Source organism: Fusarium poae, chromosome 1 (assembly GCF_019609905.1).
Source record: "Fusarium poae strain DAOMC 252244 chromosome 1, whole genome shotgun sequence".
NCBI classification, from domain to species: domain Eukaryota; kingdom Fungi; phylum Ascomycota; class Sordariomycetes; order Hypocreales; family Nectriaceae; genus Fusarium; species Fusarium poae.
Window position 1 is genome coordinate 2,775,978 of NC_058399.1, and position 23,779 is coordinate 2,799,756.

The 23,779-nt window shown below is 48.2% G+C and overlaps 8 protein-coding genes across 8 annotated transcripts; 5 read left to right on the forward strand and 3 right to left on the reverse strand.

Moving 5' to 3' along the window:
• Positions 1–7,763: 7,763 nt before the first annotated feature.
• On the forward strand, positions 7,764–10,123 carry FPOAC1_000908 (uncharacterized protein; the record flags this gene model as incomplete). Its single annotated transcript, XM_044845516.1, has 2 exons — positions 7,764–8,685; positions 8,742–10,123. 2 exons carry the CDS (start codon positions 7,764–7,766, stop codon positions 10,121–10,123), a joined length of 2,304 nt encoding a protein of 767 aa, XP_044711432.1.
• Positions 10,124–10,804: 681 nt separating this feature from the next.
• On the forward strand, positions 10,805–11,194 carry FPOAC1_000909 (uncharacterized protein; the record flags this gene model as incomplete). Its single annotated transcript, XM_044845517.1, has 2 exons — positions 10,805–11,014; positions 11,105–11,194. 2 exons carry the CDS (start codon positions 10,805–10,807, stop codon positions 11,192–11,194), a joined length of 300 nt encoding a protein of 99 aa, XP_044711433.1.
• A 276-nt stretch (positions 11,195–11,470) lies between these two features.
• On the reverse strand, positions 11,471–11,902 carry FPOAC1_000910 (uncharacterized protein; the record flags this gene model as incomplete). The annotated part of the gene is made up of 3 exons (XM_044845518.1): positions 11,471–11,545; positions 11,609–11,749; positions 11,807–11,902. The coding sequence occupies 3 exons, from the start codon at positions 11,900–11,902 to the stop codon at positions 11,471–11,473; spliced, it is 312 nt and encodes a 103-aa protein (XP_044711434.1).
• A 293-nt stretch (positions 11,903–12,195) lies between these two features.
• On the forward strand, positions 12,196–13,104 carry FPOAC1_000911 (uncharacterized protein; the record flags this gene model as incomplete). The annotated part of the gene is made up of 3 exons (XM_044845519.1): positions 12,196–12,326; positions 12,383–12,706; positions 12,837–13,104. The coding sequence occupies 3 exons, from the start codon at positions 12,196–12,198 to the stop codon at positions 13,102–13,104; spliced, it is 723 nt and encodes a 240-aa protein (XP_044711435.1).
• A 1,228-nt stretch (positions 13,105–14,332) lies between these two features.
• Positions 14,333–15,091, forward strand: FPOAC1_000912 (uncharacterized protein; the record flags this gene model as incomplete). Its single annotated transcript, XM_044845520.1, has 3 exons — positions 14,333–14,447; positions 14,506–14,620; positions 14,677–15,091. The coding sequence occupies 3 exons, from the start codon at positions 14,333–14,335 to the stop codon at positions 15,089–15,091; spliced, it is 645 nt and encodes a 214-aa protein (XP_044711436.1).
• Positions 15,092–16,007: 916 nt separating this feature from the next.
• On the reverse strand, positions 16,008–17,851 carry FPOAC1_000913 (uncharacterized protein; the record flags this gene model as incomplete). Its single annotated transcript, XM_044845521.1, has 3 exons — positions 16,008–16,200; positions 16,255–17,200; positions 17,392–17,851. 3 exons carry the CDS (start codon positions 17,849–17,851, stop codon positions 16,008–16,010), a joined length of 1,599 nt encoding a protein of 532 aa, XP_044711437.1.
• A 547-nt stretch (positions 17,852–18,398) lies between these two features.
• Positions 18,399–21,360, reverse strand: FPOAC1_000914 (uncharacterized protein; the record flags this gene model as incomplete). Its single annotated transcript, XM_044845522.1, has 6 exons — positions 18,399–18,607; positions 18,661–19,053; positions 19,105–20,115; positions 20,174–20,387; positions 20,441–20,639; positions 20,708–21,360. The coding sequence occupies 6 exons, from the start codon at positions 21,358–21,360 to the stop codon at positions 18,399–18,401; spliced, it is 2,679 nt and encodes an 892-aa protein (XP_044711438.1).
• Positions 21,361–21,838: 478 nt separating this feature from the next.
• Positions 21,839–23,490, forward strand: FPOAC1_000915 (uncharacterized protein; the record flags this gene model as incomplete). The annotated part of the gene is made up of 5 exons (XM_044845523.1): positions 21,839–21,985; positions 22,061–22,186; positions 22,237–22,314; positions 22,366–23,051; positions 23,103–23,490. The coding sequence occupies 5 exons, from the start codon at positions 21,839–21,841 to the stop codon at positions 23,488–23,490; spliced, it is 1,425 nt and encodes a 474-aa protein (XP_044711439.1).
• Between the last annotated feature and the right edge of the window lie 289 nt (positions 23,491–23,779).

Sequence of the window (23,779 nt, forward strand, 5' to 3'; positions counted from 1 at the left end):
CTCCCTGACTCAATCGTACGGATCTTTGTTCAAGAGGAATACAAACCAGACCACACTGCTTCTTACTCGCAGATTTTCTTTTCTGGTCGAGTGCATGGTCTCGAAACAATGTACAATATCGATCTCCAAGCCGCCTTTTCCCCCCAATCATCTGCAGGATTCATCCCTACCCTGCTTGGGTGATATGGTTCACCATTTGACCTCAGCGCCCTTTATTGAAGATATCAAAAAACGTATCAGACACCATGTGCACTCTCAAACCTACGAGTCTCAATTCTTCTGACTTGGCGGTTTGTTGTCCAGGCGTTTGTGTCTCATTTCTTGGGTTGTCTTTTTTGAACGACGAGCCCAATAACAAGTCATGCCCATTGGTTCCTAAAATAATAAAAACAATCTGCCCAACTCAAGGATCTCTCACAAAACCCAATCAGCAAACAGAAATTATCTACCTCCTGTGTCTGGCCTTGTTCAAGAGCCCCTTGAATCCCAGCACAAGAGCTCTGGCTTCTTTCCGAACTCTCCACCAAGCCCTTGTCTTTGGTTTCTCGCTTGAGCCCAGTGCCGACAAATGCACCGTGCCCATGCAGCCAAGATCAATTCAATTGGCATGGGTTCAGGTGGATCACCATTTGGAGCAAAACCCGAGATGATGTTGTTATGCTAAAGCAGTGTTTCGACGGCAGTCACGACGTCCTGCCCAGAATTATTCATCACTCGAAATGCATGACCATATCTATGTATGGCTCCTCGTATCTTGGCCCTATTGTGCTTCCTTGCACCTTGCACTGCACAGATAAAGCCGACCTGCTGCCCTATTCACAGCTACCATGACATCCTCATGCCTTCCCTTGGGGTAAAGGCTTCTGTATGCTAAGTGGCTCAAACCCAAATATCGTTGCGGACCAGAAAGATGTGTTTCACACGATCTGGATGCACAGGCAGAATGCTGCGTTGGTGTTCTTCTGTCCTCAACTCTGATACCCCCAAGTGTCAGGTCATGTCATGCCAGGTCACGCTTCTGTTACCCGCAGAAGAAGCACCCTCCGACAGGAGCTCTGCTCCAGTAATATCACAAACCAACCCTCCAATATGACATCGTTACGGGTGCCGGCCATGACAAACTCTGGCAGGCACACCACCAGATTAAAGCATGTTTTGATTTGGAATCCGGTAGTTTACTTATTGATTTCTCTGATATCTTCTTTCGACAAGAAGGAGTTTAAGCAGAAATTGCACTGAATTGGTTTCAAACCAAAACATGGCCTTACGGCGGCTGGACGCTAGCGAAAATGTCGTATTAAACAGGCCCCGCATTGTCGCCTAGTTCGACACACTTCTGGCGAATCAATCAATACGGTCGACTGAAGCAAGCCTTAACAAGGGAACACCAGTCCATAAAAGATACATCGCCATGGACTGGGGGTACATCGCTGGACATAGGCACGACAACATGCCTTTCAGTGTCCCAAGATAGTACCGGTACCTTGCTTTGGCTTAAAGGCCCATAATTTCTTGTCTCTGAGACCCTTATTTGTCTGTTGTTAAGTTCTCACTCGTAGAATCGCACACAAACACTAATTACCCTAGAGACTGAACAAGATCAACTGACTGCAATGAGATAACCATTTAATCATTGCCATCAACGGTCAAAGACCATATCAGCCAGACATGCTGCGCCCAACTTGATCCAGTGCCCAGTACAACCCTGAATTATCCAACTATTCGCAAATGCATCACAGTGTTACGATTCCGCGATGCCACAGTCAGATTGTCGCATCGGCCACTCATTAGTCAATCCCACAACCAAGTACAGTTCAATTCAAGCTACGGAGTAACCCCAGGCGTAGCTCACACGATCGCGCCTCTCCCTCGGCGTGCGTGCAGGTGACTGGAAGTTCAGCTGCCACATTGACCAACTTGAGCATGGTCTTTTGACCATTTAGGAATAGCCTGCCAGTCAAGAGCCGCGATCACCAAGCCAGCATGGGCCGTTGAACACCATTGAGCTTCTGGTGCAGACACTGATACCAATTCCTTCATTCCCTTGACTCAGGCATTTCGAGGCTACTGTTATGCATCGTATTACTGAAGGCCAGAGGCTTTGTTGATGGAATAGATAGTAGCTGCATGTATCTACCGAGGTGGGAGAAAAAAAAACAGGAGACACAACGGCCTACAAATAATGCATACCAACTTACTCGCCGGACCATTAAAGCGGCAGAAGCGGTATATCTAACATTTTGGAATCGGTCAACAGCAGCTGTGTTCAAATTAGCTTGCCCAAACCCAGGAGTTAGAGGCTTTGTTGCACAGGAACCATCAAAATGGTTAGCCCATGGACTTGAAAGAGCCCAGTCTTCTGGTTTCGACTCATTAAACCCCTATCTTTGTTCGAAATAATATCCGAGGCGTTATGATTTCACTGATGGGAAGCTCCCGATCTCCCTTGCAGTGCTGACTGGGCTTTGATCGACAACCGTCTTCTTCTCAGACAGGTAGCCGCCCTTATGAGGATCAAAGAGGCGGGCGCCGAAAGGAAGAGACGATAGTCCCAGTGCACGATCATGATCACCATACACGGTCCGCCGCTGGTGGACAATGCAATGCAAATGAGGTCCACATGCCTGTCAGCGCAACCACAACCACAACCACGTCCATCCACATGCAATGCTGGCTTGGCTTCGGCTTTGTGGAGCTAACCCTGCACCCTCTTTGCGCGTCGTCCAAGCATTAGACTACAACCTGAAGGTTACGGAAGACCAACAAGATCTGGTCGAGCTTGATTCTCAACGTTCAAGGCGGTTTTTTGCTTTCAACGGCGCTGTAGTATTGCCACTTGGAGCACCGGAATAGGACCCGAAACAAGGGCGCTGGGTTTGGTTCGACTAATATTACCAATGACTGAATTTTACTTGACCTAGGTCACACCGACATTCTCTGGGCTTGAGATTTACTACAGTTTTCATCCCTGAGATGGCTGATCCCTAATCGACCGATGGTACCTGAGTCTGTTGGGTTTAGATTTTTGGCCCTTGTCCTTTTTCTCCCGCGGCTGAAAAAGTCGTCAACTTTTTCCAAATTATCTGTGCCCGGTCAGACTTGCTTGTTAACGCCTGATCAGCCACTCATTCATCCGATGATGGCTTATTGTTTTGTTTACCAGCCATGAAGTGAGCCGTGTTGTTAAAAGACCAAAGTTAGGTCATGGTAACGCCCTGTTTGGCCTGCGGAATTGAACAGCATCTTAGTGCCCATGACTCATTCGATGCTGCATGGCTGCCATGAAAACAATCCGCCGAAGAAATGCAGTCCATATATGTTTTAGGTGACTGACTACTTGCATATTTTCGGATCCTAACAAATGACAAGCTGGGGCAGTTCCACAAGTTGATCTTATTTGAGATTCTATGCGACCGTGCAATTTAACTTACCCTAGCGGCCCTTTGTTCAATGGACACTGGTAAGACTGGATAGGATGGACGATCCACTTGTCCTTAATGGCCAGTGCATGGTATCTGTAATGCGATATTCTTCTGAGTCGTCGTGCTTCGACCCGTGATTCTTCAGCCTCGGATGCGGCGATACGGTCAGAGGACGTGAGTGGGTTCCTGAAGGGTCCGTTTTGGCGTTTATGTGACCGACTTGGTTGACCTCGACAACAGACATCTTGTTTCCCGCCACGGTTGATCATGGTTGATCATGTGTCATTCGCAGGTTTTTGTCCCATGCATTAGGCGTAACGGTACAGCTATCTCTTGCAGGCCACCACCGTTTCGAGTCATATGATTTGATGCTGCGGGATATCCAACGTCTCCACGCGTTGGCGATCCCCGAATAGCGGTATCCTCTGTTGTACTGTCTATCCATATGTCTGTGATGAATGTTTGAACGCCTTGTATCTTTTGAAGAGTTTTGCTGTCAGATGACGCCGTAAACCTTGGGCTTACAACCCCTTATCTCACCTGTCGGATCTGGCATGAAAGGATTCGTGCAGTTAGCAACTCTCGAGCCATCCATCCATCCAACCTCAAGTCAAAGTGAGCCGTCCCAGATACGGTAATTATCATCGCTCTTCTGAGTTAAAGGTGAGAAACCGAAGCTCCCGTTTGCATGGACTCGTGCCCATGCGTGTCATGATACACACACGCAAGCAAGCAACCTTGTTGAACCGCCCGTTCCGTGGTGTTCTCGAATTGGTCGAGTAATAGTAAGATGTGATTTCTAGGTATGCTTGACTGTCACACTCTGTTGATCTCATCTGTCATAGGGCAATGACGACCTGTCTGTCTTGTCTCATCTAGACCTTTCTATGTACATACCCTCTGGGAAACAAACCGAAACAAAACGTCGATGCAGGACCCCGCAGTCATGCAGATTGGGACACGCCACGGCCTGCTAGCATGGCCATGTGCGCCATGTGCCCACCACTCTTTGATATTGACTGCGCTACCCCCAAAGCAAAGCTTCCTGAACGACTTGACTTGGCCTTGTTTCTCGTGGCCTTGTTAGTTGATGGTGTGCAGGACCCTGGCCCAAGCTGGGTGTAAGTCCACAAGACTTGGGAAATGTTACTGACTGGTTGGCCCTACCATGCACCAATTTGTCTGTGTTCGGCATGTGAGTGCGTGCGTGATAAGGCAGGGTTTATTGCGAACTCGGTTCAACCAAGCTTGATTCGATAATGCGGTACTAAGCGGGGGTTCTTGTGCCTGCAAGCTACTTCCTTGTTGACTGTTTCTGTTACTTTCTTGATTTTTAAATTTCTGACTGGGCCCGCGATCTTCGTATTATTGCCTTGTTCGATATCACAACACATTAGCTTGGTTTGCCCGCATCATTCTTATCATGGTAGTTAGAGTATTGGACGTCCAGATGGCGGTGAATTTGGGGAGGACATCAGAAACATTGCGCTAGAAGCACAAGGGATCAAATTAGTAGATCATATTATGCTACTTGGATAAGACTTCTTAGACTATTTATTTTTGTATCCTAAGACTTAGATATAAGGTTGATTTTTCTGCTATCCAATGGGGAGTGCAATGCAAGGAACAATGTCGTGTGAGAAATGTCATGCCTTGTTTCCTCTTTGACGATTCGAGTAGAATGCATGTCCATCTCTGTGCGTCTCCGAAGGACCGTATCGTTGTATCGAGATCTGATCTGAGATTAGTTGATATGTTTATCTGTACGTGGCTGATCTGCCTGATACGCAGCAACGGTCAAGATAGGTGGTGTCTTTGGCTTGACAAGACACAGCAACCCTATAGACTTGCATATCTGGCGATACATTATCGATCTCTAAAAGTAGCAATGTCGACAGTATGATCCCAGAACTGTATTTTCCAATACTCGCTCTCGCTCGTGTAGCTATTGGGCGTGCAGTAAGGCTATACTCGCAGATACGGTCAAGTCAATCTTGACCAGCATCTTCTGAAATGCTGGTCTGCTGTGTTATTTTGTGTCTTTGTTTAACGAAGAACTGCTTGGTATCTTGCAGGTTTGAGCTTTAGCGAAGTGCTCGTGTTGCTTTCAACTATCAGAAGTTGGTTTACAGAGTCTCTTTACTTGGTTTTATTCCAATAGTTGGATCTAAATGACAAGGAAAACACTGGCCTGACTCGACTCAGGGGCTCCTGGAAATTGATCGTATGCTGCTCGAGCCTCGAATACCTCCCTATAGTGTTGGTTGCGGCGAGGCTATTCTGTAGATGGCCTGAATACGTTGGCAATGTCGTCTCGAGGGGTGCTTGGTTCAATGTATGCCGTGGGAACATCGCTTTCGCGCTTCTCGATGCGACCGAAGTTAAGCTATTGCAAGAGTATCCGGCACGTTGGAGTGTAAATCGAGGGCTAGTATGCATGGTATTGTGCTCGGCTGCTATCGTAGTTAAAGATGCTGTTTCTGGATCGAATTCATGGTTCGGGTCGGCATTGGCCGTCGCCGTCAGCTGGACTTCGATATCCTAGGATCTTGGGCTACCTTTCGACTCGAAGCTACTTTAGTTGGCGGAGTTGAGTATGGTAGAGCCTGAGAAGGTGCTGATATGATAATTTGGGGCTGCTTGGGTCGTCTGATCGGCTTGTATATGCGGCTCCTTCAGCGTTTCAGGGGTATCTGTGGATCTACAGCTTTGGAACGGTATTACGAACGGAGATGCGACTTGCGGGTGTATCTACTGGTAGGATTTCTTAACTGAACCAAGTGATTCTTGAAGAATAGGTATCTGCTAAGTCAGGAATCGTGCCGTGCGCGGGACAAAAGGAAGGTGTGACCACGGTTCCTCCCCTCGAGAGCTCTGTGTCCAAGGTTTCAGCGGAGATTAGTACACTGCACTATGGATCTCTGAATCTGTCGGCTCTATTGGTGCTGTAAATATGCTATCGAGGTTTTCTTCTAATGATCTAGGGTGCAAATGATGGGACGAGGCTGGATGAGGATTTGCTGAGGGATAATTAGGAAACCTAGGTGTCGTCCCCCTTTTCTCGAGTTGGAGCAACTACGCAACGGCCGTGTATTGTTCGAGTCTAATTCGTCCCAATGCACTTTAGTATTGTGTTTTTCTTTGTTGGTGCACTTGTTGTTCGCTACCTAGGTGACGAACATGTGACTGGTGATGTTGGTGGGAACAACAGAACAGAACAGAACAGTACACAAGTCAGTTTCTGATGAATTTCTCTCATCTCTTGGAGGATTCTGATGGCACCAGTCCACTAGAAATGGTTTGTACATTAATAGACGAGTCAGAGAACCCCAGAACGCGGTTGCTTGGTTGTTTGCTAGTGACCCATGTCTCCTGAAATCATGCACGGCAGATAGGAGGTCACTGGCAAGCAACAACTGCCAGTGCCACGACTCCAGAACAACAAAACAAGCACATTTAGGTGAACAAGAAACATAAATTATGCAGCATCAACAGTTGTATTCAACACGTTGTTCATGGTTATCGAGTTCCTGAAATGCCCCTTTCTGTCTGTCTAGTCAGAACCCAATATAATCTACACGATCACTCCCCGTTCACTTATAAACCACTACGCAATATTCTTTGAAAAAGTCCCAGCTGGCTGGCAGTGTCTCTATACATATACTTGAATGCCTTCGTTCCATCCTGGAGCTCCAGCTCGTTTTTGCTTGGCTACTAAGGTAGTAGGTACCCAGCCAGCGGTTCGTTGCCGTGAGACAGCAGCAGTTAGCTTTTCTCTCCTCTCCTCCTCTCCACTTCTCTCCTACCTCTGCAGTGCAGGCGGCTGATATTTGGATAGGGCAGTGATTCACTGACCTTTTTTGATTTTCACCTTTTGTCACCTACTTAAGCCCTTTGACTTCTTCTTCTTCTTCTTGCTCTTCCATCTTCCTCTCTACAACAGCATCATCAGAGCATCCGATCTTGACGCTCTATTGATGAAAACATAACGACATCTCTTCCTTGGTAAGATATTGGCCTTAATCTCTCTTGAAATCACAGCATCGTCGTCATCTTCTTCCCATCTCGGTGCTGACTGTTCACCCATCTAGAATCCTGATTCCTACTTTCACCTACTCTACTACACTTCTCTACTCCAATCCACCTAAGCACACATAGCGTCTTTGGAACCTACTTTTGGTCCTATTTTGGTGAGTACGAAATTTTCTTGTTAGCCTCATCAGTACATCTCATATACCGTACCTTCCTTTACCCAACTCTCACATGCCATGCCGTACCTTCCTTTCCCCGACTCTCGCAACTTACACACATTTCATAGAAATGGCTCGACACAAAACCGCCATGGCACCTGGTCGTCGGGTAGATGGGCTCTTGAGTCACAACAGACCCGTTGGCTCCAACTCGCGATTTGACTCGAACCAAGAAAAAGAAATCATCCACAGGTATAACTCAGAAGAGGCATGCAAACGCCTTGAGAAGCACGGCTACCATCATTTGGTAACCAGCAAATCAATCCGTGAGGTCCTTGATGACTTCAATACCAAGGTCAAGGAGAATGAGAAGCGAGCGGCTTCTCGGGATGAATTCCTCAAGGTTCACAAGGGCAAGCCTACCCATTTTCAAGGCACCTACGTCCACTCTCGAGAATTGTTGATCGACACCACTGGCCTCGACCTGACCAACACCTCTGATATTGGCACCTCGAGCCTCTTTGGAATTGTTGACAGCGAGCAAACCTACGGTCTGATTTTCGGAAAGATGGTTGCATCTCAAGGCCTCAAGGTACTTGAGTCATTCTCCAAGGCATCTCCCCTTGCGTGGGCCAAGCTGTCAAAGGGTATGGCCGTTTGGGACTTTGTTACTGCGAGCTACCATGAAACTCCTACTGGATCCGCCGTATTCCTTTGTGTAAACCCCGAAGGTACGCAGCGTGAGTTTAACGGTGGCACCGGGCGCTTGTCCCAGCTCCGACTTGAGGAGCATCAATCCCGCATCAATATCCGCAATCTCGTACTTTTCATCCAAGACAAGTGCGGTCTCAAGTCGCCATACGGTTACGATGCCGAACGCGACGAGAAAGAAGAAGAACAGATCTTGCATATCCTTGAAAACTATGGCTATCCCATGAACATCGTCAAGCTCGCGCAGTCGATCCCAATTCAAGAGGAACTCATGGACGCTTTCAAGCAGTTCGTCGACCCAGCACCCGAACAGGACTTCAATATGTCCAAGCAGGTTGCTCTGGGCCAGACGATGCATCTCCGTAAGTCACATTGCTTTCCATTATCGTGGCTACACACTGACCAGCTCTTTCTCTAGTGTTTGCGATTGCCAGACGCAGCCAGCTCATCGAAGTACTGCACTTTCACAAGACACCTCTTCTTGACCGCCGATTGCTGGCCATCATCCTTCGAGCATGCCCTCGTGTTAGGATGGTCGGCATCTACGAGTGCCCTTTGCTGCACCTGGGAGACGTCAACTTCCTTCTTGATCTCATCCATGAAGTCAACATGGAACGAGATGAGAAAAACCTTGGCCGGATCGATTCGCTTGACTTCTACCCTCGCTATCACGCAGGCATGCCTTACAAGTATGAAGGCGAGTTTGAGACTTACGGATATACTTGGAAAGGTGGGAATAACGAGGTGTTCCAACGAGGTGTTCTCTCAATCGTGATGCTTGCCGTCCTCAAGTCCCGCAAAATGAAAATCGGGCTCCTGATGGACCAGGATGCAGCATTCATGACGTTCTTGAGCAACATACCCATGGTTCCCGGCAAAGTCTTCGCCTTTCTGGACGGCCTTTATCGTCTTCTCGATTTGAAGGCCGCCAAGTCCGAGGACGTGAATGCTATCAAGCAAGCCACGTATGACTTGCTCAAAGCCGTCAGAAGTGGTCTCGAGTCGCTCAAACGCGACTATTCAAAGTACTACGTCGTGGAAATGGGTAAAAAGTTCTTTTTCTGCTCCTCGTGTGGCTACGAATTCTTGCCCGAATTCTTTGGCTATACCACTCCGCTTGACAGTCGACCCGAAATGTTGACTTGTGCAGGATGCATCTTGCGCGAAAAGTTGGATAACGAAGAGGATCACCAGAAAGTCTGGGGGAAGGACATCATGTCCGGATTTTACCCTGACTGGGAGCCTATGGCATTCAATGCCGATGCTCCTATCCTTGCTGATGGACGAGACCTGGTTCGGTTCAAGACCAACAAGGTCGAGCGAGGCCCAACGCCCTCGATGATTCTTCTACCAGACGGGGAATTCCATCAGCCCAGTTACGAGATTGAGCTCGTCCGTGACCGAAAGCGTCACTGTGACAGTGTACAGGGGTTGCCCAGTCTGATTACTCTCTTGAAGGCGCGTGGACTTCGACAAAAGGCTCGAGATGCGGCATTGGTTGCCGACATGGAGAGATCCCTAGTACTCTACCTGAGGGCTTTTCCTCACCCGCGAGTTCGTATGGCGCCGGCTCTGGTTCGTATGGCCAACGCGATTGGTATTCCCAACCACTTTGATGAGCACCAAGGCGCTCAACTTGTTCGCAACCGTGGCGGTGTCAAACCCACCCACACTTTCAGCGCTGCGGTTGAGATGTACCGCACGCTGGACGAGCCGCACAAGGACACATTCGGGCCTTACGAGCATCCAGGTGACGACATCTTCACAGCTCACTGCAAAGTGAAGGAGGGATTCTGGTAAAAGGAAGGTTTTTGTGTTTTTTTTGAAGTTTTTGAAGTTTTTGTGGTTTTTGTTGACACTTGGTGCGGATTTGGGAATAGACGAATGGGTCTGCTATAACGGAATGATTTTGTTGACTTGTTTTTCAATGCGGATTTTGGGACCCGAGGTTGGTTTAATGAGCCATACATTGTGTATCGGCAACGCAACCGAAAGGTACACTGCAGATACTTAGCTAGATGACCTCTGATACGTATCTAGGTACTCAAGATAGGTGGGAGCGTCAGGAAACTAGCATTGCACCGGGAAACATCTACCTTAGTAGATAGATAGGTACCAAGCTAAATGGAGTGTTTTACATGAAAGTCTTGTCTCTTATCTACACAAGTGTTTTGAGTACGTGTGATAATGTCTCTAACCAATTTCTAGGTAAAGCTTAGGATACAAGAATAAATAACCCAAGTATAGGCTAAACAGCATAAACTGACCTACTGATTTCATCCCTTCTGCTTCCAGCGGCCAATTCTTATGATACCCCGAGGACAAGACATACCTCCTAGGTAGGTACGTTGATGGACAAGAAAAGTGGATTCTGGGGTGAGTGTGTGGCACGTGATTCGACGATCCAGCTCATGGAGCAAACCTCAACGGTTCATGAATACAACCTTTGCTTAGAGTCGTCACCGTCCCAAGTAAACCACGATGGCCTCTTTTCTTCGCACTCTCACGCTATCAGCGAGGTCTTTGACTCCGAGCAATCCTCTGGGGGCTTTTGCGACCCGCGGCCCCTGGTCGCTTTTCACAAGCCCTGCGACGACCCCCGTTTCGCGAGCGCTCGAAAACGGGTTGATGCAGCAAACTCGAGGCATGAAGGTCCAAAGCTCGGTAAAAAAGCGATGCGAGCACTGCAAGGTGAGAAGGAACAATCAAGAAGAACAAGATCTCTAGCTTCAATGCTTCGGGTCTCCTTTGTGACTCGGTCAAGGGCTCACACTCTTTCAGGTTGTTCGAAGAAAGGCCGGCAAGCGACATAACGGACACTTGTACATCATCTGCAAGGCGAATCCTCGACACAAGCAACGACAAGGTTAAAAAAAATCAACTATAAGATACGGGAGGAAACTGTACGATAATATCCAACGAATTGCGGGATTAGACAAATTCTGGACGGGGGCGGCGAGACATACACCCAATGCGTGATAGAAGGAACAAAAGACACTGGTCGTTTTCTTCTTATGAGATATCACAGGAAGCCTTGCATGTTCTTCTGAGAGGCTGAGAAAGAAGGACGGTACACCGCGCGGGGGGGAATTCAAGGCTTGTCCGTCATGTACAACTAACTACGACTACAATTACAACTTTGCTGCGCTACATACCATCGATATACCTCTCCATGCCTTCCCATTCCGTTTTGCCAACTGAGAGGAGATATCGAACATGTGCCTTTTGCGGTGGATTCAGTCAGTCGTGGACTACGAAGAAGTGAACGAAGGGGGTAAAACATACAGAGTCCGTCACATTGCGACGTCTCTCGAACTCATCACGGGCGTATCTTCGAGACTCGGCTCTTGTAGTAGGATCAGCAATCCTTTTCGTACCGCGCAGAATAGTGCGGTAGAATGCCAAGACTCGGCCTCTTTGAATGAACTATTTTACTACATCAGATTCTCGTTTCGCGATCAACCAGACTGAAAACCAACATACCTGGTCGAGACTTAATGTAGGCTTGAGACGGGATCCGCCTGCGCGGGTGGTGGCATAGCCACGGCTGAAAGCCAACAGACGAGTGCTTAGGACCATTCCGCCGGTTGCTACCTCCTCGACTGTGAAATAACGAAATTGCTCATCACACGAAATTTGTAGTGATAATGATGATGAAAAGCTTCAACTGGTGATTTCACATCGTGTCGGACGAACCTCGGCTATCGAACGGGTCTGCTTTGTCCACAGAGGGAAAGCGCTCCTGGGCCCGACAAGTTGTTAGTGGTAGGTACGGCCGTGTTGAAAAAGACCCAATCCATTGCATCTGTTTGTTAGAATTCTATTCTTCTTCTTCATCCTTCTTCCAGCGTGATTTGTTCCGAGTTATCAGAATGACGGACACGGGTGATGCAAAACAACCAAAAAAGCTCGTAGGAAGAAGACGACAAAAGGCAGAAAATCCTATTGAAATCGCCAACAACATCTCAGACGATGAGTTTACTGCACAGTATCTAAAACCCAGGTGAGTCTTGATTGTGCGGACTGTGTTTGAATCAATTGGTGACATATTTGTTATAGTGACGGTTGGTCGGAATGGAAACATCCCAAAAGCGAAGCAACCCTTACTCTGAGTCTCGTACGGCCTACACGTATGAGTGATGAGGATTTGGAAGCATGTTACAATTTGGTGGACGAGACAAGCGGTGCAGACTACCGCAACTCCTCACTCGGGTGGCACCCGGCTACAAAAAAGAAGGAGATGCGTTCGCCAGATCTCAGATACATCTTGGTAAAGGACGGACAAGGCACTATAAAAGGGTTTACGTCCTTTATGCCCACATTTGAGAACCATGAAGCCGTGGTTTACTGCTATGAGATTCACTTGAATCTGGAATTGCAAGGGTAAGCCAGCCAATTTGCTGTGCATCATTCCGCAATCCAACGGGGTTCTATCACTACACCAGTGAGGTTTGACGGAGTGCACCAGCTATAAAACATGCGAGACCGTCGGGCTAACAGGTGTTCGGTAAAGAACTGGGCTAGGCAAACAACTCATGGGTTATTACATGGACGTTGCAGAGAACATACCAAGTATAGAAAAGGCCATGCTCACGTGTTTTGTGAGCAATAAATCTGCACTCAAATTCTACGAGAAACTTGGGTTCACAAAAGACGATTATTCCCCCAGGGAGAGGAAATTAAGAGGAGGAAAGGTGGTGGTGCCCGACTATGTGATACTTAGTCGACCAACGGCCGCAAAAAAGGTCGACGATTCACGAGCTCATCAGCCTGAACGTTAAAATCCACTTCTTTACTTGAGAAGCAACAATGGATGTGTTGTGTTACATTTGTTGACAACTTGGTATCACAGGCTTGTCATGCTGTGGAACGAGAGGATAATAAGGTCAATTCGATGTTCTGTGGATGTAAGAGCTAGATAGTAAAATATGGAAGGATAAACTCGGAATAGATAAAACCTAGACTGAACATCATTTTCGAATCAGCTAAATTCTCCCGTCTAATTGAGGAACAAACTCAAAGCCTCGTTTATAGTCCTACAATTGGTTAGAGACGTTTTGAAAGGGTTGTTCCTCTTTTTCTAAGAATATCATCACCACGCTACAGAGGTACAACCAACCTTCGCGATGGTGGCCGGACTTTGTCTAGGCTGACCTGTGAAAGCCTGAGCTGAGAGTTGTCTTTGACTCCCCGAATTCCGACTGGATACGGTTGTGCTCGCTGGCTGCACCACAGTTGGGTCGCTACAGTATCTCCTGGCAAGCTATTGAAAACTAACCGACTTGAGCTGCATTAATCTCAAGGTGGTGGAGGTGATCTTCTGCACGCTGCAAAGTTCCCTCGGATCCCCCTTACCAAGGATGACAGCCCAGGCTCTAGTTAGACACTGTAGGGGGCCTCGAAGGTCCCTCTACCAGCATTACCCCCTGCAACCATGTCAGCCCTAGGACGCTAAATCAGAGCCGGGCTGAATTGTCTTTTCAGCAATACCGTGTTGAGCTTCACAAACGGCACCCTACTTGCCGGCTTCGTGCAGAGTTGTACAAGCTGCACGGCCAAATTTGTGAGGTGGTTCCAATACTATACCAAAACAGTAGGACATGGTAACGGAGGGATGCTTTTTCTGTGATTCATTTCAGGTTAGAGGCGTCAGCTGGCTTAGAGCTTGACTCCGCTGCTGACCTGACCCTGCCTATCTATCATGGATTGAAATGAAGGGCGCCCTAGTGAACACGGAGGCTTAGAGCTGAAGCTTTTAGGAGCCGGGGCTGTGACACGCCTGGCCTGAAACGAAAGGCGATTGCCGTGCCGGGACGAGACGATTGTCAGCCAGATTGTTTGTCCGTAGGAGTTCGTCTAATAATAAGGTGCTATTATCGTCCATCGAGTCTCGGAAGCTTTCCTTTCCTCTCCCTTCTCTCCTTGACCTACACACACTCTTTCTTGGTCTCGCTATACCTCTGATTACTTGATTCCATCAATCGTCAATCGACTCATACATCAATCACAATGGCTCAGCAATACTCCCAAGGACCTAACGTCCAGAACCAGGAATGGCAGAGCAACCTTTGCAACTGCTCGCCCTGCGACTCTTGCATGCTCAGCACTTTCTGTCCCTGTATTCGTATGTTCCTGCATAAGATGACCTTGGCATAATCGCAACTAACAGTCCTTTTTCACAGTATTGGGTAAAACTGCCGACCGTATGAGAGACCCTACAATGCAAACTGCCGATACCTGCAACAGCGATACTCTTATTTTCACCGCCATCCAATGCGTTACCGGCTGTGGTTGGATGTAAGACTTGACACCAAACAAGTTATTCGAGTTGTCAACTAACATGCGATACTTAGCTACTCCATGATGAAGCGTGGAGAGATCCGTGAGCGATTCGGTATCAAAGGTAGCGGCATGAGTGACTGCTGCGTTAGTTACTGGTGTCTTTGCTGTGCTCTCATCCAGCAAGACAACGAAGTCAAGGCTCGTCTTTCACATGGTCCTATCATGCAGGGCTATCAGGCTCAGAAGGAGGGCATGCATATGCCAACTGCCCAGCCTCAGCAGTACCAGGACCAGAAGCCCAACCCTCAGCAGCAGGCTCCTCAACCTGATTATCAGCTTCCTCAACATCAACACCAGCAAGGCTACCAGTCTCCCCAGCAAGGTTATCAGTCTCCTCAGCAAGGCTATCAGTCTCCTCAGCCTCAGGGATCCTTCCCTCCACCTCAGCAGACTTACAACCCTCACCAGCCTCAGCCCCAGTATTAATTAAATACACACTCTGGGCAGGGAAGGGATGAATTGAGATGAAAGGATGTACCACTGGCATGACACATAAAAAAGGAAGTGAAGGCATGTGAGAAAGCGGCTACGGGTAGTAAGCTGGCATGTGAATGGACTCTACGCGCAGATGGGTACGCGCCAATGGATTATACCCAGTGACAAAGACTGTCATGATCTCTTTTAATTATTCATAATAAATACTTTTTGTTTGAAGCACATTATTAGCTTTTATTTGATCTATCTTAGTAGGTACATACATAGCTGCGCGAATCAAATTGATACGAGGTTTGACAGTCTGAAAGGCTAAAAGGCAGTAATGAAACTCTTAAAACTTGCAAATTCCACTGGAAAGACCCTTCCTTGTTCGTGAGTTTCCGCATTGCCTTCTTGCCTTCCTCTTTAGTAAATGGCCTGACTTTTGTATTACTGTCTGTGCGTTTGATATTTCGGTGATTTCCATTCTGCACGGCTTCTGAGTTGAGTTGCCCAAGAAATAGTCTACCTACTAAGGTAAGCAGCTGACGGTGGACTAATCTGGTCATTGAATAACATACTCGTTCATGGCCTGTTGCTTGTATTTCCGCTTCACTCAAATCACAGCTTCAACTGACCGGCAGCACTTCAGTATCCTGAGGGTATCAATAAAAATTTCATTCATGACCTCTGCCTCTGTCGATTTGTTCAGACAGTCAGACAGCAAAACGCCCGCGTCGCACCTCTAATGGTTGGACAAACGCCTATTCAGATCTATAGTTTATCGAGGGTCTCTTTATCCTCATCCCGATGAAACACTTCCGAATCTTATGCCCAAATCCTCAATGCAAGTGATTGCATGTAAAATAAACCAGCCCATTTTTTCATATCCTTGTCCGTCGTCATCCCATCATTTTTCAATATGTCATTACGCGTAAAGCTTCTTCTCATAAGACTCCATGTTCACGTTGCCCTCCAACTGAGCACTGGCTGTGCGGAGCTCGAATCGGAGCTCACCAGCCTCGGCGCACTGGTGCATACCCGACAGGCTGGTCATGCCACTGTCCTGAAGAGAGTGCTTGAGGCCAGCAGCGAGGTAAGGAACAAACTTCTGGATCGATCTATTAACCATGTTAGCATTCCTCAATTCAATTCAACTTGGGGGAAAAACTTACCCTCGGTGAGCCACAGCACCCGAAACACCTTGAGCGACCAGGACGCTGTCACCCTCAGAGAAGTAACGAGCAGTTCCGGCGTTGCTCTTCTGGCTATCCTTGCCACCGTTGCCAGCCTTCTTGTCCTGCATGGCGTCGATGCTGCCCATGCCTCGGTAAGCCTTGACAAGCTTACCCTCGCGAGAGACGAAAGAAGTACCGGGAGACTCGGTGGTACCAGCCAAGAGACCACCCATCATGATAGTAGAGGCACCAAGGGCAAGACCCTTGACGATGTGGCCAACGTTTTGGATACCACCGTCGGCGATACAAGGAACGCCAAAACGAGCAGCGAATCGGCTGACGCTGTAGACGGCAGCAGCCTGAGGACGGCCGACAGCCATGACTTCCTGGGTGATACAAGCGGAACCACTGCCCATACCAATTCGGAGACCATCAACACCAGCAGCGATCAAAGAAGCAGCCTGCTCTCGGGTCACGACGTTTCCGCCAATGACGTCGACGCCAGGGAATTCCTTCTTAACCCACTTGATCATCTCAATCTGGTACATGCTGTTACCCTGGGAGCTGTCCAGGATAACGATATCGAGACCAGCCTCAACGAGCTTCTGGAGGCGAAGCTTGTCCTCAGGGCGAGTACCAATAGCAGCAGCACAGAGGAGCTGCTTGCTGTCGGGAAGCTTGGAAGCATTGGGGAAATGCTGGTTCTTGGTCAAGTCGGAACGAGAGATCATAGAGACGAGGTTGGAGTCCTTGTCGACGATAGGGAGCTTGCCCTTCTTGGACTTGGAAAGGATCTTGTTGGCTTCGAGGAGAGTGACGGTCTCTGGAGCAGTGACAAGGTCCTTAACCATGACATTAGAGACGGGCTGGTCAAGGTCCTCTTCGAACTGAAGGTCTCGGTTGGTAACAATACCAACAAGCTTGGATCCAAGCTTGCCATCCTCTGAAATTTTCAGTTAGCCTATTATTCCTGTGCGGGGCAATGCGACCATATGAAAAATTGATGTGAAGTGGTTGTTCATAGTATATTTTCTCCACATTGACAATTGTCTAACGGTGGAACGAAAGTTATATGAAAGGGTGTATAATCATGCAACCAGGTGTGAGATGGAGTTGGCTGTAAATATAACTTACCAGTGACTGGGAAACCACCGAAACCCCACTTCTCCTTCAGGGCCTTGGCCTCACCAACAGTGGTGTTCTGATCAATGACGATAGGGTCGTTAATGAAACCGTTCTCGTATCGCTTGACCTTACGGACCATGTCGGCCTGGGCCTCGGGGGAGCAGTTGTGGTGAATAACACCAAGACCACCCTGGAGAGCCATGTGGATGGCCATCTCGTGCTCCGTGACAGTGTCCATAGGAGACGAGACGAAGGGTGTTCGGAGGGTGATGCGCTTGGTGATGGGCGAATCAAGGGTGACCTCAGAGGCAGCGAAGCCAATGTAGCCAGGGAGAAGCAGGAAGTCATTGTAGGTCAGACCACCGTGCTTGGTTGTGTCCATAAGCTCGTGGATGTCGAGTCCATCCCTTTGCTTGTACTCCTTGAGAACCTCGAGGGCCTTGGTGTAGTCGAGCACTGAAGCGGACATGATTGGCAACTATAAAAAGAGGAATCAAAGAAAAATGAGGTGAGGTCGAAGACGAGACGAGTCGATGAGCAAGCTCTGGCCTTTATCGACTGCTAAGATTGATAGACGGCTTCTTCCCGAAAGAAAGAAAGAAGAAAAGAATTGGTGGTGCCGCCTCAAAAACTTTTTTATGGGAACGCGGGACCCTGGGATGACGCCGATAATGGAGGGGCAGTTCGTTCTCTTTTTTGACCGACATCCAATCAAACCAGTTTTTGCGGTGGCAAGTGGGGCACCCTTTCAATTTTTCTCCTCCAGCTCCTCCTGCAAGTTTTTCCTGCTCACTAATTAGCCTTTTGTGGTTTATTGGTGCCCAAAAATGAAATTACCCTAGACTCAATTCAACCTTTGGCAGATATCCGCTGTAAACATTTCCAAGTGGTGACTACCTGTATTCAAAATAATGAATTTAGATCCATTTGTTTAAGGTAGTATCATTTACACAGCAATAAAGTTCACATTTATAATCCTCTATTATTCCTAAATGCTGTCGCCACGCAGTTGATGGTTAAAGACCAAAGTGCACTTTCACTTCAACGTCATTGCTCCATCGACTTTCAAGACCCATATCCTTCCACGCTTTCCCAACGTCAATCTCAAGTACATGCTTGTCGAATGTTGAAATAGACACTGTGTGCAAAGGTATAACCTTTTCTTGTATTGTAATCAAGAAATCCCCCTCAATAGTTAGATCGGGAAGCGCAGATATGTAAATACCTAAACAAATATGAGACTGCGGTAGATATCAGACAGAGTCGAGTCTCACTTACCTAGTGTACCGAATGCCTTGATGCGTGTGTCTATCAAAACCCGATTATTATGAAGTTCCTGTTTGATATCGTTCATGATGACTGCTGCAACACCTGCCATCTTGCCTAACAAACCCAGGTTCGAGACAAAAACGTCGCCGTGCTTGATGCTGGATAGAGGCGTTAAGGAAAACGCAGATAGTATCTCAAATCCTCGGACAGGCAATGAAGTCGTAAACAAGGAGCCAGACCCCTCAAGCGTTGTCGGCTGAGAAACCTTGCCTGTTGTATGAGCGCGAACCACATAGTAGCCCTGAGTTACACCAGGAAAGCTCGATAGAGGAATAAGTTCAGTCAGCGGCCTGGAAGAGACATTAAAGACTCCCAAGATGGGGTATCCCGTATGCGAAGCTCCTAGATCTCATTAGTTTCATCGAGCCAGCCGGCAAACAGAGGAGCTCTTACTGTGATGACTTCCTACTTTCAAGAACAAATCATCGTCATATCCAATATAAGGATTCACTGTCTTTCCCAACGAACTTGGCCGGAGAATAACAGTCTTTCCCTGCGGAGTGAGACCAGTCATCTGTCCGATCAGATCCATATCGTGTTCCCCAGGAACATCAGTGATATAAATAGGTCCTCCACTGACACATCTAGCTGCAGCATGAAATCCGGAATACTCGTGGACAGTTTGAAACATGTCCCAGTCAGGAAGCACATTTAGATAACTCATGAAGATGGCGTTATGTGCGTTTGTCCATACGTGCCATGGGTGCGATGCGGGTATCTCGGGGAAGAAATCGTCCGAGTTGCGAACCAGAATCGTGGGTCGATTCGTCGGCATTTGAGAGTGGAAGAGAGCCTGAGGAAATTGAGACATGCAAGATATGGCCTTTGCACTAAAGTGACACAGAGTCGAGATAGTCCAAGCCTCAAGATAGGCGTTGATGAGGTCTCGACGAGTAGAAGCCTCAACCCATGTATCAATCATGAACTGGGCATCTGTCTTGACAGCATCGACTCCAGCATCCGAAAGGAATTTATAAAAGTCATTGTAAAATCGGCTGACGTCCTCCTGGGCGATGACTGTCATTTTGCCGCCTAGAGGAAGATTGCGACGGTCGGCCTCCTCTCTTGTAACCTCGATGGTCTTGTACGTCTTAGCAAGCTTCCCATCAGGGGCAATACCGCCCCAATACCCCAGAAGTGCATGCCATACAGCAATGTGCTGGATATGCGGGTGGTTTTCTCGAATGTGGGATACAGTAGCCTTCAATCCTTGGGGGAAAGCCTTGGGCTCAGCTTCAAAATCCTTCCAACCGTACTGAAATTGGCTGGGACCTTGATAGTCAATCGACTGCCAGTTATCATCGATAATCAGACTCGAGACTTTGATGTTGTGTTCGCCTAATTTATCGAGGGCATCAAATATCTTCTGGTCTGTCAGTTGCTGTCCAAGAGCGTTCCATGTGCCTGTATCATGACACTCTGTCAGTCTGTTTCCCAAAAATGGATAGGAACAAGAACACACAGAACCCGAGTCCGTCAAACCAGTGCTCTAGCCATTCTGGCTTGAAGTCGTCTACCAAAGCAGAAAGCTCGTTGGGCCATTCCCCGTTGGCCTGCTTAGTGACCGAAACAAGGTTCCTAGCATGGTACATTACAGAAGCCATAGCACAATCGAAATCGTCACCTTCGGAAACAAGGATAGTGGCATTCTCGTCAGAGAGCCCGTCGTTCCGAGCCTGGATAGTCAGAAGAAGCACAAGGATATAGAAGCCATGTTGCGGGTACGCACATGAACTTGAATTTTCCCATCTGATTCGCTTCGAAAAACTGGCAAGACATGCCCGATACCACTAACAGCAAGAAACACGAGAGTTTTGCCCTGTGGACTCAAGAAACAACAAAGAACTCCATCTTTATCGAGTGAGAAGTGTGATTTTCCATGTCGGGGGGCAAGCCAGGGTGACCACAGCCGAACAAGAGAGAACCACCTACGCCCGGTTAGAGGAGGTGGATGTTGAAATTTAGATAGCTTATCCAACTCGTCAATGGCACTCACCTTGCAAAAGTACCAAAAGGGGTACCGATTAAAATGTCCCTGTAAGTTGAATCTTCTTGATTCGCAGGTGCAATGGCTGCCTCCAGCGACCAGAGCGAAGTTCGGGGTGATTGGCTCAGTTGTGATTTAATTGTCCAATCTTTGGAGTTTATATCAGGTATGAGATCGGACAGGCTATTAGATGAAAGTCCAACGGGAGTGTTGACAATCAATCCATCATTGAGACCTTGTTCATCGCGGATCCATCTCCAATCGGCATCTGAACTGTGACGAAACTTGAGAGTAAACTTGAGCGAAGCCTCAAATGCAATAGACGAAGAGAAATAGAAACGGTACATAGAGTCATCTAACGTTTGCAGAGTTTGAGGGGCTGAGGCTTCCTGGATAGGAAGTAGCAGTATATCTCCCCAGGATGAATCGTCTACGGAGTGCCAGACAGAGACCTCCCAGGACTCGCTGGCACGAGACTTGGGTATCTCAAGAACAGTGGTTAGGGTGACACTTTTACCTCGAACTGAGGTTACTTGCCCTAGAGATGGAAAGCTCTGTAGAACAACTTTCATATTTTCGGAAACCGGAATCGGAGGAGGTTTCTGTTTAGCGACGTAGATTTTCTGAAAAACGTCGCCAAAGTTGTAATCGTCAGACGGCATTGCAGTTGAAATAAGAGTGATAGGAGCAGACTTTAAGTAGAGATGCGTTTATTTAATGGATTGAATATTGAAGGCAGAAAACGCTCGCAACGTATTCTCAAAACTTGACAACAAATCGCAACAATCATGCAATCACAACGGTAGACAGTGTTGATGCCGGGTGATGCAGTCATGTATCGTTCATGAAGTTCTGTTATAGAAGCAATACAAACAGGTACTTCGTACATACATACACACGAAAACAGGTAGGCGTTGAATCATAGTGGAGCTAGAATGGGGTTGGAAGTGGTTAGTAATGATCGCTTCTCATTGGTTCAAATCGTCAAACCGGCTGCTGTGATTCGGAGACGGTCGGAATGACTAATCAATTCGCCTTATTGCTCAGGCTGCAAATTATCTCAGTAAAGCTTCTAGCCGAGCCAGATCGAAAGATTTCATCAAACCACTCAATTCAGCGTCGACCCTCCAAACCTGCGTCATGGCGTCCCGGAGACTGGCTTTGAACCTCTCGCGAGGTCTGCGAAACCGTGCTGGGTTTTCGGCCGCCGTTCCTTTCACACGAGGCTTTGCCACTCCCTCTACTGTTGGCAAGACTCAGACTACAACTCTTAAGAATGGATTGACTGTAAGCATTATCGCACGAGGCCAATTGGCTTTGAGAACCACCCAAGAGCATGCCCCTGACAATTTCCACCATTAGGTCGCTACCGAGCACTCGCCCTTTGCGCAAACGTCGACCGTCGGTGTCTGGATCGATGCCGGTTCCCGAGCTGAGACTGATGAGAACAACGGTACCGCCCACTTCCTTGAGCATCTCGCTTTCAAGGTTCGACAACCCATCAATTGGCCGAGATTCACAATTAACAATGTTATCAGGGTACTGCCAAGCGAACTCAGCAGCAATTGGAATTGGAGATTGAGAACATGGGTGGTCATCTGAACGCCTACACTTCGGTCAGTCGGATGAAGGGATATGGGGATTGAATGATGCTAACATTCATTCAGCGCGAGAACACTGTCTACTTCGCCAAGGCTTTCAACTCTGATGTTCCCCAGTGCGTCGACATTCTCTCCGATATTCTCCAGAACTCCAAGCTCGAGCAGTCCGCTATCGAGCGTGAGCGCGACGTTATCCTCCGCGAGTCCGAGGAGGTCGAGAAGCAGGTCGAGGAAGTCGTTTTCGATCACCTCCACGCCACTGCTTTCCAGCACCAGCCCCTTGGCCGCACCATCCTCGGCCCTCGCCAGAACATCCGCGACATCACCCGAACCGAGCTTACCGACTACATCAAGAACAACTACACTGCTGACCGCATGGTTCTTGTTGGCGCCGGTGGTATCCCCCACGAGCAGCTTGTCCAGCTCGCCGAGAAGCACTTCTCTGGTCTTCCCAGCAGTGGCCCCCAGAACAGCGCCTACCTCCGCTCCAAGCAGAAGGCTGACTTTATGGGCTCTGACGTCCGTGTCCGAGATGACAACATGCCCACTGCCAACATCGCTCTCGCCGTCGAGGGTGTCAGCTGGAACTCCGAGGACTACTTCACTGCTCTCGTTGCTCAGGCTATTGTTGGTAATTACGACAAGGCTGTTGGCCAGGCTCCCCACCAGGGCAGCAAGCTCAGCGGCTGGGTCCACAAGCACGATCTTGCCAACAGCTTCATGAGCTTCTCCACCAGCTACAACGACACCGGGTAGGTTTTGATAGGATGCTTTTTGATTTCGCTGTGACTAACTTGTTCCAGTCTGTGGGGTATCTACCTCGTTTCCGACAAGCCTGACCGAGTTGACGACCTCGTCCACTTCGCTATCCGTGAGTGGATGCGTCTCTGCACCAACGTCAGCGCCTCCGAGACCGAGCGTGCCAAGGCCCAGCTCAAGGCTTCCATCCTACTGTCTCTCGATGGCACCACCGCTGTTGCTGAGGACATTGGCCGACAGCTCGTCACCACTGGCCGCCGCATGGCTCCTAACGAGATTGAGCGCAAGATTGACGCCATTACTGAGAAGGACATTATGGACTTCGCCAACCGAAAACTCTGGGATCGTGATATCGCCGTCAGTGCTGTGGGAACCATTGAGGGTCTCTTTGATTACCAGAGACTTCGCAACACCATGAAGCCCAAGTTTTAAGTTATAGAGGGCTAGTGGAGTTGTGAAAATTGAAACCAGGGTATAGAGTGTATGAGATACCGTTTACAGGCCTAGTGTACCATAAGATTTCCTCTGTTCATACTAGGTAACATGGAGTTGTGATAATTGTGTATTGACTGTACTTTTCTCCGTATTGACCATGGGCGACTCCAAGTGTGGACTGCAGTCTGCATCTGATGAAATACCATTCACTGGTTGACCCCAGTAAATCGTTAATGCAGATCATCGCTGGAGCAGAGAGCAGGGGTCAGAAACCCGATGATTTCTA